The sequence below is a fragment of the Sordaria macrospora genome, chromosome 6, assembly GCF_033870435.1.
Source record: "Sordaria macrospora chromosome 6, complete sequence".
NCBI lineage: Eukaryota > Fungi > Ascomycota > Sordariomycetes > Sordariales > Sordariaceae > Sordaria > Sordaria macrospora.
The window spans coordinates 675,856-692,385 of record NC_089376.1 but is presented as its reverse complement, the minus strand read 5'-3'; the positions used below and the strand labels follow the sequence as shown (position 1 = coordinate 692,385).

General features: G+C 52.9%; 6 protein-coding genes across 6 annotated transcripts; 3 read left to right on the top strand and 3 right to left on the bottom strand.

Annotated features, from left to right (window-relative positions):
- Positions 1-205: 205 nt before the first annotated feature.
- On the top strand, positions 206-2,320 carry SMAC4_05913 (uncharacterized protein; the record flags this gene model as incomplete). Its single annotated transcript, XM_003345708.2, has 3 exons — positions 206-1,532; positions 1,602-1,743; positions 1,803-2,320. Exons 1-3 carry the CDS (start codon positions 234-236, stop codon positions 2,318-2,320), a joined length of 1,959 nt encoding a protein of 652 aa, XP_003345756.1. The 5' UTR covers positions 206-233.
- A 188-nt stretch (positions 2,321-2,508) lies between these two features.
- On the bottom strand, positions 2,509-3,516 carry SMAC4_05912 (uncharacterized protein). Its single transcript, XM_003345707.3, has 3 exons — positions 3,382-3,516; positions 3,187-3,269; positions 2,509-3,099 (listed from the first exon to the last, which is right to left on the bottom strand). Exons 1-3 carry the CDS (start codon positions 3,461-3,463, stop codon positions 2,815-2,817), a joined length of 450 nt encoding a protein of 149 aa, XP_003345755.3. The 5' UTR covers positions 3,464-3,516; the 3' UTR covers positions 2,509-2,814.
- Positions 3,517-4,284: 768 nt separating this feature from the next.
- Positions 4,285-5,367, top strand: SMAC4_05911 (uncharacterized protein). The gene is made up of 2 exons (XM_003345706.2): positions 4,285-4,738; positions 4,990-5,367. The coding sequence occupies exons 1-2, from the start codon at positions 4,419-4,421 to the stop codon at positions 5,228-5,230; spliced, it is 561 nt and encodes a 186-aa protein (XP_003345754.1). The 5' UTR covers positions 4,285-4,418; the 3' UTR covers positions 5,231-5,367.
- A 38-nt stretch (positions 5,368-5,405) lies between these two features.
- SMAC4_05910 (uncharacterized protein) lies at positions 5,406-7,496 on the bottom strand. The gene is made up of 3 exons (XM_003345705.2): positions 7,294-7,496; positions 5,707-7,074; positions 5,406-5,635 (listed from the first exon to the last, which is right to left on the bottom strand). The coding sequence occupies exons 1-3, from the start codon at positions 7,342-7,344 to the stop codon at positions 5,504-5,506; spliced, it is 1,551 nt and encodes a 516-aa protein (XP_003345753.1). The 5' UTR covers positions 7,345-7,496; the 3' UTR covers positions 5,406-5,503.
- Positions 7,497-8,504: 1,008 nt separating this feature from the next.
- Positions 8,505-12,092, bottom strand: SMAC4_05909 (uncharacterized protein). The gene is made up of 3 exons (XM_003345704.2): positions 11,465-12,092; positions 9,963-11,390; positions 8,505-9,903 (listed from the first exon to the last, which is right to left on the bottom strand). Exons 1-3 carry the CDS (start codon positions 11,556-11,558, stop codon positions 9,818-9,820), a joined length of 1,608 nt encoding a protein of 535 aa, XP_003345752.2. The 5' UTR covers positions 11,559-12,092; the 3' UTR covers positions 8,505-9,817.
- Positions 12,093-13,255: 1,163 nt separating this feature from the next.
- On the top strand, positions 13,256-15,217 carry SMAC4_05908 (uncharacterized protein; the record flags this gene model as incomplete). Its single annotated transcript, XM_003345703.2, has 1 exon — positions 13,256-15,217. The coding sequence occupies one exon, from the start codon at positions 13,256-13,258 to the stop codon at positions 14,315-14,317; it is 1,062 nt and encodes a 353-aa protein (XP_003345751.1). The 3' UTR covers positions 14,318-15,217.
- Positions 15,218-16,530: the final 1,313 nt, after the last annotated feature.

Below are 16,530 nucleotides of genomic sequence, written 5' to 3'. Positions count from 1 at the left end.
ATATCATTTCACAGCCCCCCATCACAACCTTAACCACAAAATTGGTGGCCGCCTTCCTTCTCGGTACCTACCTACCAATCTTACAGCTCCCCTACCGCCTTGCCGCCCTACCGCTACCACACGTGTGTTAGGTACCTATCCGGTCAGCCAGCCTGTTGTATCCCCGATTCCATCCTGGTTGCATCCCCGCCCTCTCCTAATCTTTATACTCCCCAACAAGGAAGTCCAGTGGAATGAGACTCCCACCGCCCTCCACGCCCACCCAACTTCTACGTCTTCGATTGACGAGATCCGCTCTTTCCAGACCCAACACTGTATTACCCCTTGCTACGTGTCCTTCGAGTCGACCTGTTAGCACCAAAGCTACTAGGGCAGCGGCGATCACTCCAGGTCCTCGGATCCAATCCCTCCTTTCCCCCTCTTCCACCGCTACCACCACCACCACCACCACCACCACCATAACCGCCGCCTTCTTCAGTCGCAACAACCTCTCAACTTGTACTACCATCCCTACAACTACACCCATTGTTCTTCGTGCTTCAGTAACCGGTCTCGGTCTCCTCTTTGTCCTCGGTTTAGGTCTCGGCTACGGTATCACCGGTTTCCTCGGTCAGAATTCCACCGAACAACAGGAACTTTCCACAATTATCGAAAAGAACATCCAAGATCTCCTCGACGAAACTACCACAGAAATGTCTGGAGAAATCGCCCCCGGCCGCCCCGGCAACCTCACCCCCGAGCAAGAGGAAAAGCTCAAGCAGCTATGGAAGCTGATCTTCCAAGTCTGCGGCGTCTCCTCCGACCCCAATGCTTCTGCCCCCGAGGCCGCCCCCGCTGCTCACGTTGCTGCTTCCTCCTCGGACGCCGCGAGCATCAAGGGCGAGAAGAAGAAGAGCAAGCTTAACATGTTCTCGCGCAAGCACAAGAAGGACTCGGACGAAACCAACGCCTCCTCCGAAACCGCCTCCACAGCCTCGGGCTCCGTGCCCGCCTCGCCCGCCATCGTCCTGAACTCCAGCACCACCTCGGGCGACGACGACAAGTACAACCAACTGTCCAAGTTCCACGAGACGCTGGCGAACCAATCGCCCGCCAACATCCGCGAAACGATCTGGTCCATGGTCAAGCACGACCACCCGGACGCCTTGGTGCTGCGCTTCCTGCGCGCGCGCAAGTGGGACGTGGAGAAGGCACTGGTCATGCTCATCTCGACCATGAACTGGCGACACAACGAGATGCGCGTGGACGCGGACATTATGCGCACGGGCGAGGGCGGGGCGGTGGCGGACGAGAAGATGGATGCGAAGACATCGGAAGAAATTGCCAAGAAGAAGCTGGCGATTGATTTCTTGACCCAGACGAGGATGGGCAAGAGTTATGTCCATGGCGTGGATAAGCAGGGGAGGCCGATCTGCTATGTCAGGGTCAGGCTGCATAGGCAGGGTGAGCAGAGCGAGGAGAGTCTGGAGAGGTATACGGTTTATTTGATTGAGACTTGTCGCATGTTGTTGCAGGGGGGTGTTGATACTGCTGTGGGTTTTATCCTGTGTCTGGGAAGGAATTCTGGGGATGAAAAAAGTGCTGACAGAGACATTGAACAGACCATCGTCTTCGACATGACCGGCTTCTCCATGGCCAATATGGACTACACACCGGTCAAGTTCATGGTCAAGTGTTTCGAGGCCAACTACCCCGAATGCTTGGGTGCCGTGTTGGTGCACAAGGCACCATGGATTTTCCAGGGTATGTTTTTATCTCTTCCTCTGCATCCTATTTTATACCCCATGTCTAACTGTTCGCAGGCATCTGGCGCGTCATCCGCGGCTGGCTCGACCCCGTCGTCGCCAACAAGGTGCACTTCACCAACAACATCTCGGAAATGTCCGAGTTCATCTCGCCCGACAAGGTGCCCAAAGACCTCGATGGCCAGGAGGACTGGGATTACAAGTACGTCGAGCCCGTCCCGGGCGAGAACGACAAGATGAAGGACACGGAAACCCTCAACAGGCTGCAGGCCGCGCGCGCCGAGCTCGTCAAGGAGTACGAGGAGGCTACGCTGCGGTGGATACAGGCTGGTAATGGCAATAGCAGCCCTGAACTTAAAAAGAAGAGGGACGAGATTGCCGAGAAGCTGAGGGTGGATTATTGGCAGCTGGACCCCTACATCAGGGCTAGGAGCTTTTATGATCGCATTGGCGTGCTGTTGCCGGGTGGAAAGCTGGATCCGTATCTTCAGAGCAAGAAGGATGGTGTCAGCGGGATAACGGAGAGTGTGGCCAAGGTGGGGGTGAACGACACGCAGGCTGATGATGTTGATTAAGATAAGCTGTATGATGAGACTTGGTTGGGATTTTCTTGGAGATTTGTATATGGTTTTCATGGATATATAAGATTACTAAGGTGTTTATAATGGACGAAGGATACGTGGTTTGGTCAGGTCAGACTATGACGATACATACGATAGAGCTATAGGGATGTGAAGGTGTGACTATAGGAGAATGGTCTCTTCATGACAAGATCACAAGCCCAATTCATCCATCTCCTTTTCTTGGAACATCACATACGTACTGGACAGACTTGAATTCAATCCCCAGTCAACAACACCCTCTCCGAAAAAGTCTCGGCCACATATCTGGTCTTGATCATCACTCCCATATGGTAGGCCACCAGCCCCCCTCAATCCCTCAATCCCTCAATCCCCTCTAGCCCACAGCCATCCATCAATCACGGACACAGCGCATTGCTCGGGACTCGAGCCTTAGACAACCCATCACATTCATTGACTCGCTCATTCATCACCTCAGCAAAAACCTACTAAAGCTTCTCCTTAATCTCCTCAAACAACTTCTTCAACCCCTCATGATCCGTCTCCATCTGCGGCCAGCCCACACCCAGCCCTTCCTTCTCGTTCGGCTTGGGGATCATGTGCACGTGCACGTGGCCGACCTCCTGGTGCGCCAGCTTGCCGTTGTTCTGCAAGATGTTGTAGTTGGCGGCGCCAGAGGCCAAGGCCAGCTTCTTGGCGATGGGCAGCAGCTCCGTCAGGGAGTCGTCGGGGATGTCGGTCAACTTCTCGCCGTGGTGTTTGGGGATTACGAGCTTTTTTGGGTTAGTTAACTGGGTAGAGGTAGGGAGGGGGGAGAAGGGGAAGGGAAGGGGGTGATAGAGATAGGAGAGGGAACATACAGCATGACCACGGGAAAGAGGCTGGATGTCGAGAAAGGCAAGAGTCTTTTCGGTCTCGACAAGCTTGTAGCAGGGGATTTCACCTGATACAATTAATTAGCTTTGAGCTCTTGTTTAAGGTTACGGTTCTTAATCGTGGCATTTCTCTCTCTTTCAACATATAACTGTGTTATCACCAAATGTAAAGAAACTCACCCTTGACAATCTTGCAAAAAATGCAGTTCGCGTCAGAAGCCATTTTCTTGCTTGCTTGCAACAGTAATCTGGTTACTTGCATGAGAGTGAGTGAAGGAGAGAAGTGATGATAGCTTCACAAGAATGGAGGTAAGGTGGAAGAAGCGGGAGGAATAGGTATGGAATGGAATCGCGGTCGGGTCGGGGGGCGTGGAACCTAGTGTGACGCTGCAGTGGCTCGCGGGGTGCATTTCCCCCAATTTCCCCGCTGGTTCCCTTTCCCGTTGATGGATTTGTCACATTTAACCCTAACCCTCATACTCTAGATCATTCCATCTTGTTGGATAGAATGGAAGCAGTGTTGAGCTACCTAGGTATCGATCAAAAGGAGGGTGAAGAAGAATTGAGTGAAAATATCAAGGGAAAGAAGCTTCTCCAATAAACAAAGGTTACCTTGGTGATAATCTCGAATGTGCCTGGATGGCTATATGAGACTTCAAGAAACCATAAAAACGTGTGCCATCCAAGTGGAAGCTTTTCGATCCGACCTCGGGGTCAGAGGATCCATGGATAGGTCCAGTAGTATCCGCCGGAGCTTTGGGAGCTTGGCCCCTGTAGCTTCAGCTTGGAGCTGTTGAGGACAACAATTTCACTAGATATTTGAACAATCATGTGATGACGACCCAAGGATCGAGATCTCAATACATGTAACCGCACCTATGCGAATACAGAATATCAAACACGGCAGCCTTGGTGTTGATACGTGTACATAGCTCTCAAAGCTCCCCTTAGCACGACATCTTCGGTGATGTCATCCCCTATCTTATCATCCCAACCCCGGCCAATACCCCTGTAGGTAGCTTCCACTGAGGGGAGGACGGCGGCGCGGCATCGGTCGTCGGGTGTCCCGTTGAACGGAATTGACAACAAATCCATCTTCTTGTCCGATCCTATATCCCGTCCCGTCCAATTCCATCCCTTCTGCTTCAATTTCCCCATCTCCCACCACTTCAACAATCTGACCAACTACCTACCACCCAAAACCACAAACCACAAAAATGTTCGCCCGCACCGCCCTCCGCGCCTCGGCGCCCATCGCTCGCGCCGCCCCGGCCGCCCGCTTCTTCTCCTCCTCTCCCGCGCGCCTCGTCAAGATTGGCGAGCTCCTTCCCGAAGGCGAGCTCCTCCAGGAAGGATCCCCCGGCAACAAGGTCGACCTGCGCAAGGAGGCCGAGTCGGCGCGCAACATGCTGATCATCGGTGTCCCTGCTGCCTTCTCTCCCGCTTGCAGCGCGAGCCATATCCCTAGCTATATCCAGCATCCTAAGACGCAGGAGTTTGATGTTAAGGCTGTTGTTAGTGTTAATGATGCTTTTGTGTGAGTACCTGTTTTTCTCTTTTTTTGGGCGTTGAGGGGATGGAAGGGAGAGGGGAGGAGGATGAACGGACACGGACATGGGGAAGGGAAGCTTAAGGCATTGCAACACTCGCGAAAGAAGAACAGCAAGAGAAGGGATTAAAAAGAGGGAATAACGAAAGGAACAACTCGAGGAGACATCAATGGCACAGAAATGGCCGAGAGGAGGCAAAGGCAACCCTGTCAGAGACACAAGCTAACAAATACAACAGCATGAAGGCATGGAAGGAGAACCTCGACCCCGCCGGCGAGTCTGGCATCCGCTTCCTCGCTGACCCCTCGGGCGAGTTCACCAAGGCTCTCGACCTCACCTTCGATAGCAAGGCCATCTTTGGCAACGACCGCTCCAAGCGCTACGCCATCATTGTTGAGGACGGCAAGGTCACCAAGATTGCTGTTGAGCCCGATAACACTGGTACTGCTGTGTCGTTGGCCGATAAGGTTTTGGCTTAGACGGAGAGGAATGTCGATAATGGAAGAAGATGGAGTTCAAAAGTTCCATACATCATTAGAATATGAGTAATGAATTGCGTTGGACTGAACACTCAGATGCCAAAGAAATATCATGCGAGAATCACAGATGGAGCAGAAATTCCATGTGATCAAACAAGGAAAACATTTTGATAGCCATCCAAAAGCCTAATTAGACAGTATATACATCTCACCCCCGGTCCCATATGTCCCCTACATTCCTGGTCGTACACAATCTTCATTTTCGTCACCCCTTTAAAGCATGGGCTTAAGATCATCGGCAACGACAAAGGGAGCCTCAGTCTTGGCCTTGATCTCATCAACGGTGACACCATCAGCAATCTCAACAAGAGTAAGACCCTTGCCGAAGTCGACATCGAAGACGCACTATTTTTGTCACTTGTTAGCTTCTTCTTCCGTCCAATCTCTGCAACGTTCTCTCGGGGGGTAAAACTCACCAACTCAGTAATAATCCTCGACACACACCTCGGTCCCGTGAGGGGGAACGCGCACTGCTTGACAATCTTGGGATTGCCCTTCTTATCCGTATGCTCCATGGTCACGACAACCTTGGTCTTCTGCGGATTACTGACCAGATCCATGGCTCCTCCAAAGCCCTTGACCTTGCCGGGCAACATCCAGTTGGCCAGATCACCGTTGGCAGAAACCTGCATAGCGCCCAGGATAGTCAAGTTGATACGACCAGCACGAATCATGCCAAACGACTCCTCGGACCCAAACACCGCCGCGCCGGGGGCCAGCGTGACAGTCTCCTTGCCGGCGTTAATCAGATCCGCGTCCTCCTCGCCCTTCTTCGGGTAGGGTCCCAAGCCAAGGATGCCGTTCTCGGACTGGAGAAGGACTTCCACGCCCTCCTCGACGAAGTTGGGCGCGAGCATAGGCATGCCGATGCCGAGGTTGGCGTACATGCCATTCTTGAACTCCTTGGCCGCTCTGCGCACGATGCGCTCGCGCTTATTGGCCGTCTCGCCTGACCCAAGCGCCTTCTTGGCCTCGGGGTCATTGGGGTCCTTGGCGAAGGTGAATTTCTCAATGTTCTTCTCGGCCGTAGACTGGATGACGCGCGAGACGTAAATACCAGGCAAGTGCACGGCCTCCGGAGGGATCTCACCCGGCTCGACAATGTGCTCGGCCTCGACGATGGTCACCTTGGCGTTGCGCCCCATGGCGCCGTTGAAGTTGTGCGCCGCGAGACGGAACTGGCAGTTACCGAGGCGGTCGGCCTTGTAGGCTTTGACAAAGGCGTAGTCGCCTGCGATGGAGTGTTCGAGCAGGTACGACTTGCCGTTGAAGACCTTCACGTCCTTGGGGTAGCTGAAGATGTCGGGCGTGCCGTCGGGCTTGTTTTTGAGGGGGAGTTCGCCCGTTTGGACTACGGTGCCGAAGGCCGCGGGGGTGTAAAAGGCCGGAATACCCTTGCCGCCGGCTGCGCAGCGCTCCGCCAGAGTGCCCTGCGGCGTCAACTCTAGCTCGACTTCGCCTGTGAGGTACATGGTCTCGAAGGTCTTGTTCTCGCCGATGTAGGAGGCGATCATCTTCTTGATCTGCTTGGTCTTGAGAAGCTTGCCGAGCCCGGAGGCGTCGGTGCCGGCGTTGTTGGAGACGGCGGTCAGGCCGGTGATTTCGGGCTTGTGGATCACTTCGTCGATGAGAGTGTCGGGCACGCCGCAGAGGCCGAAGCCACCGCAGAGGAGGGTGGTGTTGGGCTTCATGTCGGCCAGGGCGGCGGAGGCGGAGGGGTAGATCTTGTTGATCTCCGGGCGGCGGAGGGTGGTGGAGAAGCACCGGGCTAGGAGGGCGGTGTGCTACATTGCGAATTGGGTTGTTAGTTTTTATCTGGAGTCTTTTGGAGGTTTGAACGGTTGTTTTGGTAGTGGGAAGGGGAAAGGGCAGAGGAGGGATTGGTGTTGTAGTGGTGATAATCATGGTGGTGTTGACATGGACGCCGAACCGAACCAGGGGTCTCCGTTGTTGGCACTCATCCCGCTCGCAAGGAACAAGCTTGAGGTCTGTAGGCGACTTACGTTGTTGCCATACTTGGCATACGCCCTCAACGTCCTAAGAGCTGTAGACATTTTGGCTGATATGTTGTGACTTTTCTTTAAAAGACCCGAACTCTGTCCCCAAGAAAAAATGCGACTGAAGCTTCTCCTTTATAAAAAAGCTTGTCTGAAAGTCGCAGGCCGGCCTCGGTCGATCGGAACAGAACGATGACTAGTCTATCTGGCCTAGTAATGACTCTACAGTAGCTAGTCGTCAATCGCCAATCGTTCGTGGATCGGGTCGCTTCGTCTCGTTCGTCGGTGCCCTGGTGGGTTATGTATGGGTTGAGTTCGCGAGCGAAGGAGGGGGGTTTCGTAATAAATAAAACAACGGGGGTTAGAAGCGGCAGATGAGTTTCTGTATGTAAAAAGGTACGTAGTGCCGGAATTGGTAGTTCGCTAAGTGTTGGACTTGGCCCGTTGATTTCCGTTTAGCCACACCTAACAAGACTCTCGGCAACCCAAGAAAAAAGACGTGGGAGGAGGAAATGGGAAAGGGTATCTTGGTGACCGAGACACTGCTGGGAGTTCAGGAAGAGGAAAAGAAATCAGGAGAGAGAGGAAATATCAGAAAGCAGATGCGGCGGCAGCGGGAGATACCTATGTATGTATGTATGTATGTATCTGTGAATTATCATGATGAGGCTACCTCTACATGAGCACCTTGCTGGACACCCGGCAGCAGTCAATACATCCCGTGGTCCTAGCTTGTTCTGTGCTGTCACCATCCCCATCTTTTCCCCATTGTTCTTTGGTGTTGTCCCCGTCGTTGTTGATGCTTGACTGTTAATGGATCAAAACGAGGGGCCGAGCTAGTTGCCGCAACTCCAGCGTGTTAATCCATCTCCCGCCGTGGCCCGCCCGGTTACCGCTTCGGAACCCTCCATCGGCAGAGAGTTTGTCCACCCTGCTCGGCATTAAGCGGGCGCGGCGAGGAACGGCGGGGAAATGTGTTTACGCGCTTGTGCTTGGTGCGGATCTGTAGCGGATCTGGGGCAGTGGGTGGGTGGGAAATGTCTGGGTGTTGGATCCGGGGGTTACATGCATGTTCCTTTCTGGCTGCTTGGCCAGATTCGGGGTTAGTGGAGGGCGATATTGCGCGTTATCTGATTGAGGGTGAGTTTTTCCAATTGAGACGGCATTTTGAGGGAGGAGGGGCTTTGAACAACATGGATGAATATCAATGAGAGGTTATATAAGCATTGAGAGTTTTCAAAATTTTGTAAATAGAAAAGAGAGCGACGGAAGGCGGCGATATTGGACAACTCAGTTATTTCATCTGCCACTACACTACCAATTATTAGCCTCGCTCTTGTACTTTGGTCGTGGAGTACCGAACCCACCTGGGGAAACCACAGCAACCATCCCACCACGTCCGACATCTCGTGGCTCTTTCTGCTGTTATCGCCATCACCACAACCTCAGAGCATGTTATCGACCATCTACCTATATAATTCCATCGTCACCTTTCATCGTTCTTACTCAAGCTCAATGCAGCCCAGACATTCAATACATTATCCCATGCGCAAGCAAAACACTTCCCTGGAATCCGGATCCTCTTGAGTCCATCGTCTAAAGGAGGATTTAGAAAACGAATAGCTATGCTAGTAACCGCGTATGTATCTATCTACCGATCCTCCCAGCGCCCATTGTCGACAAGAGAAATTCGGCAGAGAAGAAGAAAATACCGTACGCTTTAAAACAACACATATGTATGATTGTATGTCCCGAATCCGAGTGAAAACTCCAACCGCATTCCAATCCATCCGTCCGTCCGTCCACCCATGCTCGCTATGGTGTTGTTGTTCATAATACCATTTCACCCTTTGCGTTACAATCAAACCAAACCCAAATCTCGAAGAAAAAGCCCCTTGGAGTTATGCGCCCGTTGACCGACTCCTGCAGATAGATGTATGCCTGTGCAATGCCTATAAAGCCACAGAAGACGCCCACTACTCCGATGCATCTCCCAATTTGACATGCGTTGGGCTCAAGATATATGAATCCAGCAAGACGGGTTTGGTGGTTGGTGAGGTACTGGCAGCCTTTTCCACAGCTGAAACGCTTAATGAGAACGTTTAGTACCTTTCACCCGTGGGCATCCACCATTCGCAACAGCGTTGCACGCACCTGAGACACCTCTTTCGTTTGTGCCCGTCTCCATAGCATGACCCGGGAATAATGCGAGTACAAGCTCTTTGTCTAGATTCATGAGTATTTCCCTTTGTCGCCCGCCGATCATTCCAGGCACGCACCAGGAGGTTGGCTTTCTAGTCGACTGCGAACGTGGCACTGGGGGTGCGCCAAAGCCACCCGTCGAGTATGGCCACGGCTATACAACGACTTCCGCCATAAACAGTCTTCATCACGCGGATGACGACTATCTTCCGAGAAGTCGGCCAAATGTACCCCGGGAAATGAGCGCCAACTCACACATGGCAACTTGCAACAAGTGCCGCACGTCATGGGCACACCTCGCGAAGTAGTCGTTCTAGAATAAGTGGTCCTAGCGGCGGCTGCTAGTGCCGGGGGCGCTCGTAGGATTCACGTGAGGTGCACCACTGACCAGATCTACGTTAAAGGTCCATTTGCCTAATCGCTTGGTTAGTACCGACAAGTATAACCGATCCCATAAGGACAAACAAACTTACCTTTTTGAAGGTTCTCAGCAGTGTCCTCGAGAAGAATGAGGCGTCGCTTGTTGCAGTACGACGTCTTGTCCATGATATCCACCTTGAGACCAGGCTGGGCAAGGTCCTGGACCGGCTTCTCAAACATCTCCGACAGGTTCTCCACAGCCATCTCCAAGTCCTTTTGATTGCTCTCAAAAATTTCGGTGAGGTTGTTGCGTGCCAGGTAGAAAGCAAAAGCGTAGGTCCACATGAGCGTTTGTCGGCACGTCTGCAACGCCTGCGATGCAGATTGTAGGTACTGGACTTCGATCCAGGACATGCCCGACTGCTTTTGTAGCTCCACCATCTTCTTCTCAGTCTTCATGTAAAGGTCCTTATCCAGACGAGCTGACTGTTCGTGATTGTGGTAGCGGTTGTAGTAGTGGAGGTAGCGCTCCAGGGAGACTCGCGACTTAGCCTGAGCGTCGCGGGCTTCGGCGCCGCTCCTTTCCTCGAAGCGATTGCAGTTGTACCAGCTCGTACCGTGTTCGGACCAAAGCCCCATACACATCCAGCAGAACTCGTATTTGCACTTGCGGCATGTCATGTGGTTGCAGCCACCATTCTTCTCGATTGTGCTGTTACATTTGGGGCATTCCTTTGTATTGGCTGATATCCAATTTGCCGTTTCCGAGTCGTCAGCACATTTCTTGAGCCACCTCTTCACGAGCTCGCACGGAGCGGGCTGGTGATCCGTGTAGATGCAGCCAAAGCAGAAGCGGTGACCGCACAGACATGAGACTGTGGGCACGACCTTGGCGAGGTCCTTCTTCTTGACGCCACACTCGACAGCGTTTGCGCAGTCAGGCGAAGGGCACCATTTAAGAGTTTCCTTGTCCTCAACGTATGTACGCATGAGCAGCTCGTGATATCGTTCCGTCAGTTCGGGGGTAACAAGGAGGTCGAGCGAGCGGGCGTCGATAATGAGGTTGCAGCCATCGGCAGGACATTGGATGCGGGCGGCCTCGCCCTCTTCGCGAATCTTCTGTGAGAGGTATTGGCGGTAGCAGTCGACACAAAAACGATGTCCACACTTGATGGCGAAGGACTCGAGGCCGGGTCCGTCTTCGCAGCAAATATCGCACATGAAGCCAGGGATGACTTGTAGCCGGGGCTTGTCGGCGGCGGTCTGTGCGAGGCCGGCAGCATCAAGAACCTGCCGGGGTTTGTCCATGTAATCCTCGATCAGACGTTCCCGGTTCCACCGAAAGTACCGTAGCAGAATGGCTGCTTCTTCTTTGGAGATGTCGAGAATCATGTTGACCTCGTCGACTAGGTCATCTTGCTGTTTTTGTATGTCTTCGGGGCGGTACACCTTGAAGTCGATGTCGAGGTAGTTGCGCTTCATGGTTTGCTGAGAGTCCTTATTTCCGGCGTCCAAATCGGGCTCATCGTCAAAGTCAAAATCTGGCGGGCTCGGGGGTCAGTATGAGGTAGCATATCTAAGGGCCGGCAAGTAGGATAAGAAGGTAGTCTCTTACCCTCGGGATTGGAAATATCGTTGTCGCTGTCGTCCTCCTGTATCATGTCATCCTCAGAGGAGAGGTTAGACATGAAATCGTCGTCGGAGTCCATAACGTCCGCGCCTGGGTCAGCGTCGCTGTCGTTGCCGTTGTGGGAGGTGGTGGTGGTGAGGGGAGTCGGAGGAGCCGCTTCGAGGCCTTCCAGTTGGTGTTTGCCGGCTGAGGTGAGCTGGTGTTTTTTGTTGGGGGGAGTGTCGTCCGGGATGGGGGACGTCGTCGCCTCAGCGGCCTTCCGCTTCCTGGTTTGGGGAGGAATGGTGCCGGCTTATTGAAGTCGAGTAAAGATCTTCAACTCGCCACCCGGATGCCGTAGTGGATGAGCGAGGGCCTGGAATGGGTGGAAGGGCGGCGACGGTTGAATGACTCAGCAGAGAGAGCGAGAAAGCCGGGAGTGACGTCGAGGGTCGAGACGGTTGGGGTCGGTGCCGAGTAGCGCGGGGTAGTAGTAGTATTGATGTCGGCCGCGGAAGATGATGTCGGACAGATGTTTGTAGAGAGATACGAGTCTGGTTGAGTAAAGGGAGACGAGATGGGATGATCGCTTTGGGTGGATTTGTTGTTTTGGGTCAAGATGGGATTCCGGGCGGAAACTCCCTAAAAGCGGGCAGAGGTACAGGGTGCTAAAGTATCTTTTGTAGTGGGTAGATGTTAGAGGTTAACTGGCTGGCTAGAGGCAGGTACCGTGCAATCCCCTGCACAAACGAATGCAAGTCGAACCTAGGTAGGTGTACTAGCGGTAGGGCAGTTAAGGCAGCAACTATGACCCTCTAGAAAAGAGACGGATGATGTGTGAAACGATGTGAAGTATTTGGTGGAAAAGAGAGGGAAGTTGAGGGAAGGACTTCCACTTCGTTAACATTGACGGTGACGGCAACAGCAGGTCAAAGAGCTGATGGCCTGTGCGGTGATGTTCGCAATGGTGACAGAACGAGAGTGTTCTTGCCCTGTTGTCTGCCTGTTCATTCTTGGCTGACGGGACCCTGCCGAGCTAACAGGTTGACAGAGGTGGGTCACTTACAGAATAATGAGCAAACACACGTGATACTGTGTAGGGCCTGAAGTACTATTCTGTCCAGCCTTGATTTGAAATGGCGTCCCCGGACTTCTTGGTCATCATCCACATGGGCCCTGGGACATCGAAAGTGGATTCTGGGGAACATAGAAAGGGACCATTGCATCAATATGGGGGACATTGCCAGATTATGGAGCTGGTTGCCTGGGAATAGTTCGTCAACGCTGCATTGCTATGGAGTAAGGTAATTCCAGGCAGTTATCACTGACTTGGAGAAGTCAGGCTCGATCTGACATGATCCAATATCAACAGATGACAAAGAAGGATATTCATGCCCTGTTGTGCAATAACAGACATGTATCTACCATAAATTGACAGAGGTCAGTAGGTGACAGTCAATGACCTGCCTGACTGACTGTGTGGTGTGGTCATGGGATAAATCAATTTCCGAGATATCCATCTGTTCAGGTTTCCTTTCCGAATCACACCTTGAGTGGTCAAGCACAATGCAGTGGAAAGGGTTAGGGTTAAATCAATCCCCATGTTTGGAAGTCACTGTGGCTCCTGTTAGCGTCATGACCCTGCCTTCCCCAAAGCTTCTTTTTCCAAAACATTTTCCCACCATCCACTTTAGGTTGAATGCGACGTTGACTGTTCCTCCACACTGAAAGAAATACTTGGCCGTATCAATCGTTACATTTCAACAGGCTACAAGCCAAGGGGTTCAAACGACATCAATGGGTTCGGAACGCCCAGAAGACGACCACAGGTCGCGTCGCCGTGACGACTACCGAGACGACCCTAGAGACAGCAAAAGCAGCAACAGCAGACACAACAAGCACGATTCGGCAGAAGACTCACATAGACATCGCAAGCGCTCTCGGGACCGGTCCCGCCACAGGTCTCGGTCTCCTAGACGAGATCACCGAAGACGATCCAGATCACCAGACGCCAAAAAGCGCCGATCGCGTTCGCGCTCACCACGCGACAGAGACAGAGGCAGAGACAGAGACAGAGACAGAGATAGAGAGAGGAAAAGGGAAAGGGATCGACATAGAGACCGAGGAGACGGAGACAAGGACAAAGACGGCCATTCGGCCAGAGACAGAGACAGGGAAAGGGAAAGAGACCGCCGCAGGGACCGCTCATCAGAAAGACACTCTTCCCGGAAAGAAACACGACAGCTAGATGACTCAAAGCCAGAAACAAATAATGCCGACAACAAGCGCAGCCTAATCAAGCGAAGCGGCCCCTTACCCTCTCAAGGTGACACCTTTGCTGTCAGCACTGGCGAGGAACCCGAGAAACCCAAGGAGAAGCCGAACTTTGGCAACACAGGCGTGCTCGCCGCCCAGTCCAACACGGTTACGCAAGCCGACGGAACCACTGTCACACTCAAATACCACGAGCCACCCGAGGCCCGCAAGCCCGCCCCTCGCGACCAGTGGCGGCTGTACGTCTTCAAGGGCGACGAGGTCATCGACACCATTGAACTGCACACGCGCAGCTGCTGGCTCGTCGGGAGGGATCTGACCATTGCCGACTTGCCAGCCGAGCACCCGAGCATCAGCAAGCAGCATGCCGTCATCCAGTTCCGCTATACGGAGAAGAGGAACGAGTACGGGGATAAGATCGGCCGTGTGAAGCCGTATTTGATCGACCTGGAGAGCGCGAATGGTACCAAGCTCAACGGCGACAAGGTCCCGGATAGTCGGTACCTGGAGTTGAGAGACAAGGACATGATCCAGTTCGGGTCCAGTACGAGGGAGTACGTGCTTATGCTCCCGCCCAAGGATTAAGAGACGGGCAGAGCGGGTACTACTACTCGTGTTTGTAGGGCCAAGGAGGACACAAAAAGGGCGCAGCCATGGTATACCCGCAAAGCCGATGATGGACCGGCGCCTGGGTATTCCCAAAAGACCAGGCAAATGATGTCACTCTTGGACGACAAAAGACCTCGGCTGGGTTTATGCCGAGAACCAGCACGGATTTCCCTTTACCATGGTGGAACACTCAGACCCTTGGTCGCTTGGGTAATCAGAGGCTATGGTAACCCCCACAGTTCAACAGTCTGACCCTTTTCCTGGATTTTGGCATAGCACAGCAGAGCAAACAGCCCGGATGACTTGGTTAACCATGGACACACAGATAGCCGGTGATACGCTTATAATTAGAGTTCCATGGTGCAACCTTTCACCGGGCGTGGGATGGACTCGCTCACCGCCGGCGTCTTTTGGGGCATCTCGAGACCCTTTTGGCCCTCGGTTTGCTGGATTAGTCTCGGGCCGACAAAGAAGAGGTTGCCCATCACGGACGCATCGGCGTTGAGGCCAAGCGGTCCGATGAAGAAGAAGAGTCATCACGAAGGAGGGCTCAAGGCACGGCCGAGAAATGTCGATATTTGGTCTATTCTTGACCCTTAAGACCTCATCCATACCTGTCAGCCAAGGAACGGTTACGGACCTCGGCCTGATGAAATCGATATTTGGCACAACAAAAAACGAGGACGCGGCAACACGATGGTGACTGACACGAAACTGTGGCAGATCTCTCGGTGTTCGGTCTGGCGGAGAATATTACCCCAAACCTGTGAATCATCATGATTACCACGTCGAAGTAGACCATAGTCAATGTACGTCGTCGTTCTGTCTTCTGGCTATCATTACCTCAACTCAAACTCGCAATGCTGAATACGGACATGTTTTGTGCCAAACAACCACTTATGCAGTTCCATCTCGACGGTTCCTCCTTTGAAAGAAAGAAAGAAAGGCGGCCGGATTCCCAAAAAGGGATATCGGTCAAGCTAGGTAAAACAGCGTCAACGTCAACGTTAACATGCAAGGCTGTGCTAGTCCTATGTAGACCTAGAAGGCAAAACTTGCCTGCCCTACGGTAGATCATGAGGCTCAGCGCGGAGATAGCAGTTCACTTTGCAAGTACAGCATCAATTTCCCAAAGTATTGGATCTCCTTCAACCAGTGATACGCGGCGCCGCCGTCTTGGCCCTGGATATTTGCCTTATCATGTCAAACATGTCACTGTACGGCGTGTCAGTTTCCTAGGTACGGCGGCGGGTTTGGGAAGGGGCGCGAGGGGGAGCTGGAGATATTGGGCCGCCAAGGCTTCGTGGGTTGCCCCGCCTCCACGGTTACGCCTCGTTCCTCTGACGTGCATGGATGACCACTAACTTGTGTGAAAATCCGAAAAGGGAAAGCATGATGCTGGCCCTAAGTCTTGTCCCAGCCAGTTTATACGGCGATGGGAGTTGTGAAGAGGTGGAGGTTCAGATCAATCAGATCGGTTCAGTTTGAGCTTTTTGGGTTTCAAGATAGAGAGAGCATGGCAAGGGCAACCGAAAGACGCGAAACTTGATGGGCATTCTGGAGGTGGTGGTGACACACACCGAGGTCCGGTCATCATCATCCATCATTCATTCATTCAGAGACCTTGAAGAATGGCAGGCATGCCCGACTGGAAATATGCAGCCTTGAAGTACAATACAGTGCATTTCACTGCACATGGCCTACCTAGGGTTGATGGCAGGTGTAGGTACCTGACAGTAGCGAGCACACCACCCCTCATCGCTTCCCCCTTCCCGCCCCACGATCCACGATACCTCACTTTCTACGGCACTTGCAAATGTCAACAAGGGCAACCAACAAGGGGGTGGTGTCAACAAAAACACTACGACATAACATCACAGGTTCTGGATGGCGTGTACCACCTCCGGCGCTAATACCAAGAAAACCCAGGAAACGAAACCAACCTTTTTTTGACAGATTCTCTACCATAAAGCCCTGACTGTGCCGGAAAGGTACATCGAAAGTCTGTTGTTGATGGAGGGGGGAAGATCTCCAAACAACTTCTACATACAGGGGGGGTGCAAGGGGGGCTCAGCTGCCCACCCACAATTGCACCCCTCGGTCACTCGATACGCGGGCCTCGTGACGGACCACTCAACGACGACACTTCCACTTTTCACTGTCAACGGCAACTCGTCCCATTTCAACCA

Coding starts and splice junctions, on each gene's coding strand:
- SMAC4_05911 (XM_003345706.2), top strand. CDS start 4,419: ATGTTCGCCCGCACCGCCCTCCGCGCCTCGGCGCCCATCGCTCGCGCC. Junction 4,739..4,989: donor AGTGTTAATGATGCTTTTGT/GTGAGTACCTGT, acceptor CAAATACAACAG/CATGAAGGCATGGAAGGAGA.
- SMAC4_05910 (XM_003345705.2), bottom strand. CDS start 7,344: ATGTCTACAGCTCTTAGGACGTTGAGGGCGTATGCCAAGTATGGCAAC. Junction 7,075..7,293: donor ATGCCAAGTATGGCAACAAC/GTAAGTCGCCTA, acceptor TTCGCAATGTAG/CACACCGCCCTCCTAGCCCG. Junction 5,636..5,706: donor CGAGGATTATTACTGAGTTG/GTGAGTTTTACC, acceptor TGACAAAAATAG/TGCGTCTTCGATGTCGACTT.
- SMAC4_05909 (XM_003345704.2), bottom strand. CDS start 11,558: ATGGACTCCGACGACGATTTCATGTCTAACCTCTCCTCTGAGGATGAC. Junction 11,391..11,464: donor CGATATTTCCAATCCCGAGG/GTAAGAGACTAC, acceptor CGAGCCCGCCAG/ATTTTGACTTTGACGATGAG. Junction 9,904..9,962: donor TGCTGAGAACCTTCAAAAAG/GTAAGTTTGTTT, acceptor CCAAGCGATTAG/GCAAATGGACCTTTAACGTA.
- SMAC4_05912 (XM_003345707.3), bottom strand. CDS start 3,463: ATGCAAGTAACCAGATTACTGTTGCAAGCAAGCAAGAAAATGGCTTCT. Junction 3,270..3,381: donor TTTTTGCAAGATTGTCAAGG/GTGAGTTTCTTT, acceptor TAATTGTATCAG/GTGAAATCCCCTGCTACAAG. Junction 3,100..3,186: donor CTCTTTCCCGTGGTCATGCT/GTATGTTCCCTC, acceptor AACCCAAAAAAG/CTCGTAATCCCCAAACACCA.